Source organism: Barbus barbus (genome assembly GCF_936440315.1).
Source record: "Barbus barbus genome assembly, chromosome: 37".
Taxonomy (NCBI): domain Eukaryota; kingdom Metazoa; phylum Chordata; class Actinopteri; order Cypriniformes; family Cyprinidae; genus Barbus; species Barbus barbus.
Genome location: NC_136715.1, coordinates 18,780,182 through 18,795,000, shown reverse-complemented (window position 1 = coordinate 18,795,000; position 14,819 = coordinate 18,780,182). Strand labels below are relative to the sequence as shown.

At 37.5% G+C, this 14,819-nt stretch overlaps 1 protein-coding gene across 1 annotated transcript in view; it reads right to left on the bottom strand.

Moving 5' to 3' along the window:
• LOC306857211 (WD repeat-containing protein 18-like) overlaps positions 1-14,819 on the bottom strand; it is an 80,166-nt gene that overhangs the window by 31,310 nt on the left and 34,037 nt on the right. Inside the window, exons 6-7 of the mRNA XM_079397019.1 lie at positions 5,427-5,491; positions 4,099-4,223 (exon numbers count right to left, since the gene is read on the bottom strand). Coding sequence (XP_079253145.1) covers positions 4,099-4,223; positions 5,427-5,491 — 190 coding nt within the window. The remainder of the gene's footprint in view (positions 1-4,098; positions 4,224-5,426; positions 5,492-14,819) is intronic.

Sequence of the window (14,819 nt, the reverse complement as noted above, 5' to 3'; positions counted from 1 at the left end):
TTAGTGATTTTCCCTCACGGGAGAAAAATGAGAGAGAATTCAGTAGTCCATCAGAACTGCCAAGGTCTTCACACTGACTCATTCAAAGACTGAAGGATATTTGGAGTGCTGAAGGAGCGTTATTAATACAGTATCAGGAATACAGATTCACAGCTTTTCAGTTCTTATAGTTAAGATTCAATTCATGAAATAGCATCTGCAACCCATATTATGTTCATAAAATTATATTAAATATATTTCTATAAATTATACATATTTCTACCAAAAGCCGATATGCAACAATAAAACCAAACTGTAGCAGGACTTTTATTTATTTATTTTTTTACATGAAATTATATTCACACGTACATTAGTATTATTTTCATAGCAGCTGTTTTGCCAGTTTTGGGGTCTTCAAATCTTGAATATAGCATCAGCACAAGGATTACTGATATGATGTTCATTTTCTGTCCATATTATTTATTCAAATACAGAGGTGGGTAGTAACGAAGTACATTTACTCCGTTACATTTACTTGAGTAAATATTTGGAAAATTTGTACTTTTAAAAGTAGATTTAAAGATGGGTATTTTTACTTTAACTCGAGTACATTTATTTTACTTCGCTACAGTGGGTGGCTTTCCTCTCGTTACTTTTTTTAACGATATATACACGCATATACACACACACAGACATACATATATATATATATATATACATACACAGCAATGTGAAAAAGTGTTGGCCCCCTTCCTGATTTTTTTTTTTTTTTGCATGTTTGTCACACTTTAATGTTTCAGATCATCAAACAAATTTAAATATGAATCAAAGATAACACAAGTAAATACAACCTGCAGTTTTTGAATGAAGTTTTTTTATTATGAAGGGACAACAAAATTCAAACCCACATGGCCCTGTGTGAAAAAGTGCTTGCCCCCTAAACCTAATAACTGGTTGGACCACCCTTAGCAGCAACAACTACAATCAAGTGTTTGTGATTACTTGCACATCGTCTGTTGCTGTTACAGCGCTGTGGAGGAATTTTGGCCCACTCATCTCGGCAGAATTGTTGTAATTCAGCCACATTGGAGGGTTTTTGAGCATGAACCGCCTTTTTAAGGTCATGCCACAGCATCTCAATAGGATTTAGGTCAGGACTTTGACTAGGCCACTCCAAAGTCTTCATTTTGTTTTTCTTCAGCCATTCAGAGGTGGATTTGCTGGTATGTTTTGGATCATTGTCCTGCTGCAGAACCCAAGTTCGCTTCAGCTTGAGGTCACGAACAGATGGCCGGACATTGTCCTTCAGGTGAATTCATGGTTCCATTTATCACAGCAAGTCTTCCAGATCCTGAATCAGCAAAACAGCCCCAGACCATCACACTACCACCACCATATTTTACTGTTGGTATGATGTTCTTTTTCTGAAATGCTGTGTTACTTTTACACCAGATGTAATGGGACACACACCTTCCAAAAAGTTCAACTTTTGTCTCGTTAGTCCACAGAGCATTTTCCCAAAAGTCTTGGGGATCATCAAGATGTTTTCTGGCAAAACTGAGACGAGCCTTTATGTTCTTTTTGCTCAGCAGCGGTTTTCGTCTTGGAATTCTGCCATGCAGGCCATTTTTGCCCAGTCTCTTTCTTATGGTGGAGTCATGAACACTGACCTTAACTGAGGCAAGTGAGGCCTGCAGTTCTTTAGATGTTGTTGTGGGGTCTTTTGTGACCTCTTGGATGAGTCGTTGCTGCGCTCTTGGGGTAATTTTGGTCGGCTGGCCACTCCTGGGAAGGTTCACCACTGTTCCATGTTTTCCTCATTTGTGGATAATGGCTCTCACTGTAGTTCGCTGGAGTCCCAACGCTTTAGAAATGACTTTATAACCTTTTCCAGACTGATAGATCTCAATGACTTTCTTTCTCATTTGTTACTGAATTTCTTTGAATCTCAACATGATGTGTAGCTTTTGAGGATCTTCTGGTCTACTTCACTTTGTCAGGCAGGTCCTGTTTAAGTGATTTCTGGATTGTGGCAGTAATCAGGCCTGGGTGTGGCTAGAAAAACTGAACTCAGGTGTGATAAACCACTAATATATATATATATATATATATATATATATATATATATATATATACACATTTTTTGTAACTTATTTCAAAAAGTGAAACTTTCATATATATTTTAGATTCATTACATGTAAAGTAAGACATTTCAAAAGTTTTTTTGTTTTAATTTTGATGATTAGAGCTTACAGCTCATGAAAGTCAAAATCCAGTATCTCAAAATATTAGAATATTTCCTAAGATCAATCAAAAAAAGGATTTGCAAAGCAGAAAAGTTCAAGTTCTTTAAAGTATTTTGATTTCTGCACTCAATACTTGGTCGGGGCTCCTTTAGCACAAACTCCAGCATCAGTGAGGTGTGGCATGGAAGCGATCGGCCTGTGGCTTTGCTGAGGCACTATTGAGCCTTCAGCTCGTCTGGATTATTGGATCGACTGTTTCTCATCTTTCTCTTGAAAATATCCCATAGATTCCATATGGGGTTCAGGTCAGGCATGTTAGCTGGCCAATCAAGCACAGTAATATCATGGTCAGCAAACCACTTGAAAGTGGTTTTGGCACTGTGGGCAGGTGCTAAAGTCCTGCTGGAAAAGGAAATCAGCATCTCAATAAAGCTTTTCAACAGATGGAAGCATAAAGTGCTCCAAAATCTCCTGGTAGACGGCTGCACTGACTTTGGACTTGATAAAACACAATGGACCAACACCAGCAGATGTCACAGCACCCCAAATCATCTCCCAAGTGTTTGAATCGGCTTTGCTTGACAGTATTCTCAAGCTTGCGGTCATCCCTGTCGCTTTTGCACCTTTTCCTACCCAATTTCTTCCTTCCAGTCAACTTTGCATTTAATATGCTTTGATACAGCACTCTGTGAACATTTCATTTTTCATTGGATACTTTTTTACTCTTACTCAAGTAACTATCAGAATTGTTACTTTTACTCTTACTTGAGTAATAATTTATAAAAGAACTTGTACTTTTACTTGAGTACAGTTTTTGGGTACTCTACCCACCTCTGTTCAAATACATATTATTTATTCAAAAATAAATTAAACATGTCAAATGAAATGTAAGCATAAATAGTCATGCATACAATGATTACACCTGTTCTACAATGAATATCTTGTTCTGAATTAAAAAATTATTGATAATTTTGGGACATAAAGTCAAAACTGTCAGGGTGATACAACTGTCTTATTACCATAACGAAGAAAAAAAAGACTCATTAAAGAGATTAAAAATTTTACGACAATCTTTTATTATTATTTTATTAATATTATTATTATTTTAGAAGGAAGTATTGAAGCAGTTTTGTTAATATATAATACAAACTTGTCTTTTAAATAGTTTTACATGTCATTGACTTATTAAATAAAGCCAAAATACCTATTTGACATTAACCAAATATTAGCTGAAAAGAAAAGTCCTCTTAGAGGAAAAAGCTTGTTTTTATTTGTAAGAAATAATGTGCACTGGTGAACTATGCGCAATAAGACCAGGTACAAGCAATAGAAAGCTAACAGGGCCAAACAATGACTTCCTGTTGACTTTAAAATTGCTTAAATTGGTTACTCAAGTGTCCTAGAATTTTCCTTTTTCCATTTTTGCACAGTGACCATAATTGACAGAAAGAGAGACAAAAAAAAATCTAACCCAGGGAACCCAAAAAAGGAAAATGAGGTTGTTTTGTGTTCCTTGGAGGATGAACTACTGTCAAACCCGAGCGGCTCTAACAGAATGCATTCACGGAACAGAACCAAAACAGAGCACGCTGTGTCACTATCTCTTCAGAATCTCATTATTCCTGCGCTACTGCCAGCCAGTCACGGCCGAAGCATGAGAAATCAGACACCTAAACTGAAAGAGACGCAGGTGTCCAATGGCACGTCAATTTGGAGTGGGCTACAAGCTGCCAGAGAGGAAGGAAGAGTCAGCGAGCCTGGCTGAGCACTGAAGGATGCTGGGATGCTTGAGAGATGATTGTACATAGAGCAAATCTAGCATGTAGACTAAGGAATCATGTAAAGAGAAAGAAAGAGAGCGCTTGATGCTTACCCTTGTGGTTGATGGACCATATGCACTGCTTGCTCTGAACGTCCCACATCCTAACAGTCTCGTCATTGGAGCCAGACAGCAGGAGAGTCCCGTCCATGGACACAGACAGACATGTCACCAGATTTCTATCCAGGAGGAGAGAGACTGTTATAGTGGAGAGTGCAGGTGCAGATCTATTTACAGGTTTACCTGCTCTACAAACTAACAGGTCTGCCTACATAATGCTGTATATTGTGTAGTAAAAATAAATAAATAAATAAAATCATGGTGTGGGAGTTAGCAGACATGCTCCAGACATGTTGTGCTCATGTGAGAGAAGCAGGTTTCTTTCTTCAGAAATCATTCAAATATGCTGATTTGCTCAAGAAGAGTTATGTATATTTTTTTAATAATAATATTTTGGTGGAAAGCGCAATTCTTTTTCAAGATTCTTTGAAAAAATAGGAAGTTCAAAAGAAAAATTAAATTATTTGAAATAATCTTCTGTAAAATAAATGGCTTTACTGTCTTTGTTCGTGTAAACTTGCTAAAAAATAATATTTGTATTCATATAATTATATAATTAAATATATCTAAATATATAAACATGTGAATGTGTGCACACTATTTTAAAAATATCTATTACATATTTTCAATATTCTCAATAAATATAAATCAGTTTTTGTATTCTTTTTATTACTATTTTACTATAATGGAGCTACGCTGACGTAGAGGACTGATGAATAAAGTCGTTATTTTTGTTTTCTTTGCATACAAAATTATTCTCGTAGCTTCTTAAAATTATGGTTGAACCCCTGATGTCCCATGGATTATTTCACATGGATCTCCTTGCTACGTTTCTGGACCTTGATCGTGTAAGGACCCTTGCTGTCTATGGAGGGTCTGAGAGCTCTCAGATTCCATCAAAAATATCTTAATTTGTGTTCCAAAAATGAACGGAGGCCTCACAGGTTTGAAACGACATGAGGGTGAGTAATTAATGACAGAATTTTCATTTTTGGGTGAACTATCCCTTTAAGTTCTCACAAAAATGAACGTCTTTGTTACAGTGCGATGCCAAAATGACAGCATTGGCCAATTCTGCGTTTCCCGCTGTGTGTAACCTGAAAACACCACCGCAAATAGAGGCTGTGATTACACCTCCTGCCTGAAGCACAGAAAGGAGTTTAATCCAAAACGAGTTCGCTCCAGAGCAGAAGCCAGAAACTTTCACCTTTCTTCCTTTCACTGACTGAACTTTGGGCTCTGGCACAAAAACGCACGTCTTTTCCTAAAGTAATAACCGAGGACAGACACAGGGGTCACAAAAAAAGAGCAGACAACCTCACCTGTGTCCTTTGAACACCTGATTGCCATCGCTGTCCGTCTGGAAGGTTTTATCCCGGCTTAAACTCTGCCAAGCAGGAACGAAAGAGAGAAAAAGAGCAAAGGAGAAACATTTATAACAATGTGGAGAAAACGATCCAAATGCTAACATGGGTCAACAATGGGTCGGCAGCTTGCTGGCTTGGGGTCAGTGAGAGAGTTTGGGGTCTCGCTGTGTCTTACACTCGTTGATCATGTGCATGTTTTTATGCCAACTAGGGCAGCTGAAAAAAATACCTTTCAGTTGATCTAGAGCGAATTAGCTTACAGTCCTGGTATACACACACACACACAATCACACTCCGTCCTGCAGCCTCCATTAGGTACCATGGGATTTAGCCCCGACTGTCTCCTAAATGGTCTGATCAATTGACTTAATAGCATTAATTAAGGAAGAGGCTTTAGGAGAAGTACGGTGGCCTGGACTGGACCACTGCTGACTCAAATCATTACATCACCTCTTTAAAGCCTGGCAAGAAGGATCATCAATAATACATAACAGGAAGAGTTAAAGCCAGCAGGAGATCTCCGGCCATTCTGGAAGGAAATGCATGTCTTTCATATTCAGATTTGCACATTAATACGAACAGACATCGCACTAGTCCGGAAATAAAATCCATGCGATGAGGAGTGGGAAATAATTTTGAGAGACCTTGTTATAATTCAAACAATAAAGCTGTTCAGTTTGTAGTAGTGAAACCCAGAAGAGAATTGGCAATTTCCAGCTATGACTTCCTTCTGGAATATCTAATGGGGTTTTAGAATAGCACTTTTTGATTTATGATTAAAGGGAGGTCTGTGGTTAAAATTACTTGAAGAGACTGTTCAACAAAGCCAGTTAAACATGGTAGACAAATGTTGTACCAAACTCTGTGAAACCACTGTGTGCATTAAAGTAATAAAGAGCTGCTACAGCTACCACAAGGAATCGTGCTCCAGTCTACAGCGTCACATGATCCTTCAGACATCATTCTAATATGCTGATTTGCTTCTCAATAATTATTCGTTATTATTGGTTCGCAGTTATTAATAGTGGTTCTTATTATTATTATCAGTGTTAAAAACAGTGGTGCTGCTTAATATATTTTTGGATATTTTTTGGAACATACTGAGCCCCACACATAGTGGGAAATCACTTGCAAAACGCAAAAATGTTTAATTTGTGGCCACAATTTATTAATTTGTTCCCTCATTTTAGTCAAATCGTAGCCGTATTTCACACTAAATTGTTCCCTCATTTTGATTCCGTTTAATTGAACTAAAACATTAATAATTTGATATTGAATTGATTAGTATTATTATCAATTCAACATTTGTGTTTTTAAATAAAATAAAATAAATAGTGATAAACCTATTACATTTTAAAATAAAAAGTGAGTATTAAACAAAAATGCAATTATTGTATAATACACTTAAAAATACAATGCTAATATTTAGATATTTTTATGAATTTTCATCATTTTCAAACACAAAATTAGCAAGCTTTTATTTTGTCAGGTTGCTCGCAAGCATGTATTTACGCTTCTGTGTTGCCGCGTGAACAGTGTCAGTGAATGAAAAGTCATTTTGCATTTTGCTGTGAAACCGGCAGCGCATAACCAAGATTTGTGCTTTCAATTCAACTGGAAATCTTATATATATAGTTAGTCGATCTAAAACGGTGACTGTGCATGTCAACCATGTCAGTATGCAAATGAGCGGTCTGAACTTGTTTACACTTTGCATTTTTCATTTGTCACGCATGCGCACCTGCACACGCTACTTATGTGCACACTAGGGATGCAACAATACAGTTAGCCTACGGTTCAATACATACCTCGGTTTTTTAACACGGTTTTCGGTTCGGTTCGGTTCTGATGGCTTGACACAGAAGTGTTTTTTTTGTTATTCTATGCTTAGGCAATAGGAACAGTAAGAGATTAAGGAGAAAAAAATAAAAACGATTTATTGCAATACTCCTTTATTTTACTTAAAAGCCAAGAAAAGTACACTAGTTCCTAGTGTATTGTATAATAAAAAAAAATTAACACTGAAATCTTAGAGCTGCTGGTAGCCCATGTACAAACTGGGGAACACATAAATTCCTACATTTTGAAAATAAACATACATGTGAAGTTAATAAACATAAATTGACCATTTCAAATAAACATATTTGTACTTCAGTAAACATAAATAAACCATCTTAATTAAACTTAACAGTTGGAAGTATTTCCGTTTGAGTAGGCTATACGTGTAAAACAATGCTTGCACACAGTCATTTTTTTGTTCACCGTTTTTTCTTCCTCTGCATTATAGTCAACGGCAAAACCGAAATGTCTCCACATCGCGGATTTGAAAGACGCCGGCGCTTCCTCGTACTGTTGCCTCACTTCACCGCCGCTCGCCATGTTAAAGTGTGGAATGATGGTTAAGCGCCCCCTAACTTTAGAGAATAGTGATTGAATATTTACTCGCGGGAAGGAGTTTCCTCATCTCAGCTCGTAGACTTACAGGCACACACAAACAGTCAATTCGGAGAGAAATAAAACGCACATAAATTATTTAAACGTAAAACTGAAAAAACCGCAATTCACAAGCGCGTATTGAACCGTGGATGTCGTACCGAACGGTTCAATATTATATTGAGAATTGTGGCATCCCTAGTGCACACCATATAACTATATATAGTTAAACTTCAAGTTAAATTAAGTTAAACTGCTACATTAAAGCGTTTGTATAGAACTAGGGTTTTTAAGTTAAACGGATGTCTTTCTGAGTCTGAAAGGCTTGACAGGATTAGATTTTAAAAACCTTCAGCAGTAACACACTTCTCCGCTCTGTATTCTTCTCTTTGCATCTTTTTATTTTCCCTTTCTGTCTTTCGTCTTCAAGCAGGCAGGGAGTTCTAAGCTTTCCTGTCAGAACGTCTAAATATGACAAATTCAACCCTCGTTCATCACTGACAAGACAATCCGAACAACAAGGGGAAAGAAACAGAGCTGAGGAAGCACTTTCAACAGGGTGAAGAGGTCAATGAAACTGCTGGACTGAGAAGAGAAGCTTAACAAAAGCGTGTAAGGTCACAACTGCATAATAAACAATCATTTTCAACATGAAATCTAATCACTGAACACCATAAAGGCACATCATCTAGTCCTGAGAGGAGGATTTTACTGGCAAGTTATTGTATTTTGTTCAAAGGGAAACGTCTGAACCAATCAGAACGCAAAGATCGAGGTCGATGTTTTGTAAAGAAGTCAGGACGCCACGTTTCAAGCCTCCTCACATTTCTTATATCCCACCAAATAATCTTACAGTGAAATCAACTTTAAGACAGTAGACTGAAAGTGTTAAGTGTAAAAACCAGCCTTAGAAGTCAAAGAGATATGAGTGTATCAATGAATAGCCTTTGAACATCTTGAAAGGTTTTAGAATCATGAAAAAATAAATAAATCAGGAAACCCTGTAGACTAATAAGGCTGGCTGAGGCTTCCAGACGCGAGGAGCAGAATGAAAAACTGAGAGGCTGAGAAAAAGCACGCCAGTACCAGCTCATTAATGCCCTGATTAATGTTTAAGAATCATGATGAATGCATCTGGACAGATTGGGAATGAATCGCACAGTTTCACCGCAGTTTAAAGGCGTTTAGAAACACATGCAGGAACACATGCTGTCTCTCTCTCTCACAGACACTGAATTAAAAAAAACTAAAAGACAAACAAAAAGAAGAAAGAAATCTTCAATCGTAAAACACTGCCTCAAGAAGAAATTTTTTATGTATATTCATAAAAAATTCTGCCTCTAGCATCTCCTGTTAAGTTTGCAGTTTCTCAATATGAGCTCAGGAAAACATTATGATATGGTGAGAGCTATAAGACAAATCGTATTACGTGCTGACCAGAAAATGCTAGTTCTTCCAAACGTTTCTTCCTTCTTTTATCATTTAAGGGAATTTTGGTAACAACAGGGTTGGGCACCCCTGCTCTATAGTATAGTGAACGGAAATCACAATTGCAAGAGCAAAAGAAAACGAAAGGGCGTCTATGACCTTACAAAAGATGAAAAAATATCTACAGATTGAAGGAAAAGATATCTAGAGATTGATTACATTGGCTGGAAGAAAGGAAGATGACAAATTTGGCATCATTTCCTCAGCCGCTGTATTAGAAACACTTACAACTAGTTTTCTGTAATTTTCAAAAATCCATAATATATGGATACATTGATTTACCGATATTTTCCCGATATTTTTGCATTTTATCATAATTGGATATCGGTTTTGTAATATCGGATTCACCGATAAATGTCTTCTGGGTGTTTTGAGAATTGCGCGCAGGATCGCCATTGCAGCGCGTCTGAGGGAATACGAGACAACAACCATGGCGAGCAGGTACTTGATTTGCTGAAGTTAGTAATCTTTATTTAACATAACAGCCATTAATGCACAAATTAGATGCATTACATAAATGCATGTTATGTAGTTTACGCAGCTTGGCTCTAAGAAATAAAGAGCAACTCACGGAGTCATATAAAATAATCCGTCAAGTCCTGTCCCAATAAAGAAATAACTTTGCACGAGTTAAACAATACAGCTATGAATGAGCGCATGCTGGAAATAAAAGCGCTGAATTAAATTCTCTCTCTGTTGTATATTTGCTTATCATTGGTCTCGTGAAGGCGCTTCATATTGCTGTTCACTCAGCGGGTTGATGTGGTTGATGCTCAGGAATTGCTCCAGCAAGACCTCCGCATGTAACTTTTAATAAGATTCACTTGTTTAAAACACCTTAAATTGTAGCAAAACATTTACTATATAACCATTATTTCGCTAATAAACATCTAAATAAATACAACTCTATGGAAATTAATTATTTATTATCCCCGCGAGCGATCGCAGTTTGAGTATAGTTCTTTGTAAATGCATAGATAAACCATGCTGTCAGCAGGTATTTCATAATCTAGAAGGACAAAAGCATTACTAATTCTGATATAACATCCCAGTTGAGAAATGCAATAAAAACGATGCATTTATTTAAAAAAAAGTTTGTAAAAGTTTGTTATATTCCAATATTTCAGCGAATATTATTCAGTGAATTAACATTATCCAGTGAATTATTCTAGACTCTATAGGCCTATTAAACAGCTTATAAACCTACTAAAACTGTAGTTTAAAATGAAGTTGATATGACTCTTGTCCTTTATTTTCTCCATTTGAAAACATAAGACATTCTACATTTATTTTGCTTATTGTTAATATTAGTGCTGTTGCTGCTGATGCTTTTTATAAAAAAAAATGTTTTTTTATTGTTGTAATATGAAGATTAAATTTAACATGAAAGACTGCAAATTTTCAACACTTTAAAAAAAAGATGACTGTAAAGAAGAAAACCCATTTATTGACTTTATAACAGTAAATAAATATCAGTTCTGAAAATCGGTTATCGGGCAAATAAACATGCAAATAATTGGTATCGGTATTGGTTATAAAAGATCAATATCGGTCGATCAGTAATCCATAATAGGGGCATTTTAAAGGGGTCATCGGATGCTACATGCACTATTACAAGTTGTTTGAACTGAAATGTGTGTTGACAGTGCGTGTACACAACCACCCTATAATGATAAAAATCCACCCAGTGTTTTTTTCTTGTTAAATCATTTCCCCTTTCTCATATCAATCCGTTCTCAGATGCCTGTCCATGTGATATCACACAGACCCAGGCCCCTTTCGCGATTGTTGATTGACACTGGTGTTTTTCCTTAGACCCGCCCTGAGTGAGCTGTCATCAGTCTGCAATTGTTTCACCGCCGGAGCAGGAGTAGACAAGTAGGATGTTCAGTTTAGCGAACGAGTCAGTGCCCGAGAATTACAGCGAAAGTGTAGAAAGTCTCTCAGAAGGTTTTAAATGTTACGTGATCTTTCCCAATCATTCTAATAAGCGAATGTTTTCATAACAACATGAGCCGCTTAAAAGGATTAAAGTTATCAACATTACTGATATTCAAAATGGTAAGCAAGTGCTGATTTGTTTACGTTTCGTATATCTGCGTTTATCTCTGTTTCGGATTCTCCTTTTGAATGACGTATATACTGTATATATATATATATATATATATATATATATATATATATATATATATATATATATATATATATATATATATATATATAGTTGGGCAAAAAAGTATTTAGTCAGCCACCAATTGTGCAAGTTCTCCCACTTAAAAAGATGAGAGAGGCCTGTAATTTGCATCATAGGTACACTATGAGAGACAGAATGGGGGGAAAGAATCCAGGAAATCATTGTCTGATTTTTAAAGAATTTTTGCAAATTATGGTGGAAAATAAGTATTTGGTCAATAACAAAAGTTCATCTCAATACTTTGTTATATACCCTTTGTTGGCAATGACAGAGGTCAAACATTTTCTGTAAGTCTTCACAAGGTTTTCACACACTGTTGCTGGTATTTTGGCCCATTCCTCCATGCAGATCTCCTCTAGAGCAGTGATGTTTTGGGGCTGTCGCTGGGCAACACGGACTTTCAACTCCCTCCAAAGATTTTCTATGGGGTTGAGATCTGGAGACTGGCATTTCAAGGGCCACTCCAGGACCTTGAAATGCTTCTTACGAAGTCACTCCTTCGTTGCTCGGGTGGTGTGTTTGGGATCATTGTCAAGCTGAAAGACCCAGCCACGTTTCATCTTCAATGCCCTTGCTGATGGAAGGAGGTTTTCACTCAAAATCTCACGATACATGGCCCCATTCATTCTTTCCTTTACACGGATCAGTCATCCTGGTCCCTTTGCAGAAAAACAGCCCCAAAGCATGATGTTTCCACCCCCATGCTTCACAATAGGTATGGTGTTCTTTGGATGCAACTCAGCATTCTTTCTCCTCCAAACACGACGAGTTGAGTTTTTACCAAAAAGTTCTATTTTGGTTTCCTCTGACCATATGACATTCTCCCAATCCTCTTCTGGATCATCCAAATGCTCTCTAGCAAACTTCAGACAGGCCTGGACATGTACTGGCTTAAGCAGGGGGACACGTCTGGCACTGCAGGATTTGAGTCCCTGGCGGCGTAGTGTGTTACTGATGGTAGCCTTTGTTACTTTGGTCCCAGCTCTCTGCAGGTCATTCACTAGGTCCCCCCGTGTGGTTCTGGGATTTTTGCTCACCGTTCTTGTGATCATTTTGACCCCACGGGGTGAGATCTTGCGTGGAGCCCCAGATCGAGGGAGATTATCAGTGGTCTTGTATGTCTTCCATTTTCTAATAATTGCTCCCACAGTTGATTTCTTCACACCAAGCTGCTTGCCTATTGCAGATTCAGTCTTCCCAGCCTGGTGCAGGTCTACAATTTTGTTTCTGGTGTCCTTCGACAGCTCTTTGGTCTTGGCCATAGTGGAGTTTGGAGTGTGACTGTTTGAGGTTGTGGACAGGTGTCTTTTATACTGATAACGAGTTCAAACAGGTGCCATTAATACAGGTAACGAGTGGAGGACAGAGGAGCCTCTTAAAGAAGAAGTTACAGGTCTGTGAGAGCCAGAAATCTTGCTTGTTTGCAGGTGACCAAATACTTATTTTACAGAGGAATTTACCAATTAATTAATTAAAAATCCTACAATGTGATTTCCTGGATTCTTTCCCCCCATTCTGTCTCTCATAGTTGAAGTGTACCTATGATGAAAATTACAGGCCTCTCTCATCTTTTTAAGTGGGAGAACTTGCACAATTGGTGGCTGACTAAATACTTTTTTGACCGGGGAGCAGTTGGGGGTTCAGTGCCTTGCTCAAGGGCACCTCAGTCGTGGTATTGAGGGTGGAGAGAGCGCTGGACATTCACTCCCCCCACCTACAATCCCTGCCGGCCCGAGACTCGAACCCGCAACCTTTGGATTACGAGTCTGACTCTCTAACCATTAGGCCACGACTTCCCCTGCCTTATAGCACCTTTAAGACAGCGCATGCATATAACGAAATGAGTCCTCTTTCACTGCTGCTGATTGTGTTTCAACTAGGGGTGTGCAATTTAGATCATCTGCGATAATATCGTAATTGTTGTTTTAACGATGTGCGATTTGACATTATCGAGTATTTTGCAAAAACCAAACAAAACACACCTACTAGTCTAGACTAGTGTGTGTGCACATTTAGAGTGTGTTCTTTCACTGCATGATTCAGTCTATTAAAATATATTTAGAATAATCACAAATTCAAGTCATGGGGGCAGAAAATGTATACATTTTTACCACTACATATAGTTAATTTCACACAAAGAGTGCAGTTTTTTCTCCAAAAATTATCATGATTACAAATGTGATATTTAGGGATGTGCTGAACGAAGCTTCTGAAGCAGTGAGGCTTGTACAACAAACTGCGTTGATGCTTCGAAGCTTTTGACACAGTGCTCTACTGCGCCATCTGGTGGTCAATAAAAATTCCTACAACTGTCATTCAGATGATTTGTTCGTTGGGGTGTCATTGTAAGTTTTATTTGTATATTAATAAACGCATGTCATTAGCAAGATGGTGGCGCATGTGTGTGCAGTGATAGTTTCCTAATATTATTGTTTTATGCACTATACATGACAATAAAGACTTTCCGTTCTTCATATGTACTAGCATCAAACTTGTGTATTTTTATTAACTTTTATTAACAATAATACAACTCTTAAAAATAAAATATAATAAAAAAAACTACATGCATATAGGCATGACATGATGGATATAATTATTATATTAATATAAATGGATCAGGGTATAGGATCGCGCAATCGACACGCTTTGTGTTTGAGCACGGCGTGACGTGTCAGTGAGGTAACGAAGCTTCATTTACACGGGTCACGTGACAGCCTCATTTCAAGCAATGCTCCGGAACACTGTTTCGAAGCACTAGTGTGTCGAAAAACTCGAGACATGTGTCAACACTAGGTGTCGATCTACCCATCCCTAGTGATATAGATTTTTTTACAACAGTTCAATAAACAAGAAGTTAATTAAGAGACTTACATTTTAGACACATGCCCCCGGTTTCACAGACAAGGCTTAAGCTAGTCCCAGACTAAAATGCATGTTTGAGCTGTCTCAACTGAAAATATCTTGCTCTGACATATCTTAAAATATGTCAGTGTCATTGTTCTGTCAAGTTGCACACCTTAATGTTTTCTTCTAAGGCATTTTTGTAAAAGTTGCTTAAATATCTTAATTTAACTAAAGGCCTAGACCTGGCTTAAGCTAAGCCCCGTTTGTGAAACCGGGCCTATATTTCCTGTTTTTTGCACTATTTCGACAACAAAAATAATTCCAAACACAGCCACAACACTGTTTTGTGTCTCTGAGCAACATGACGGTGATTCATTCCTGAATTAATC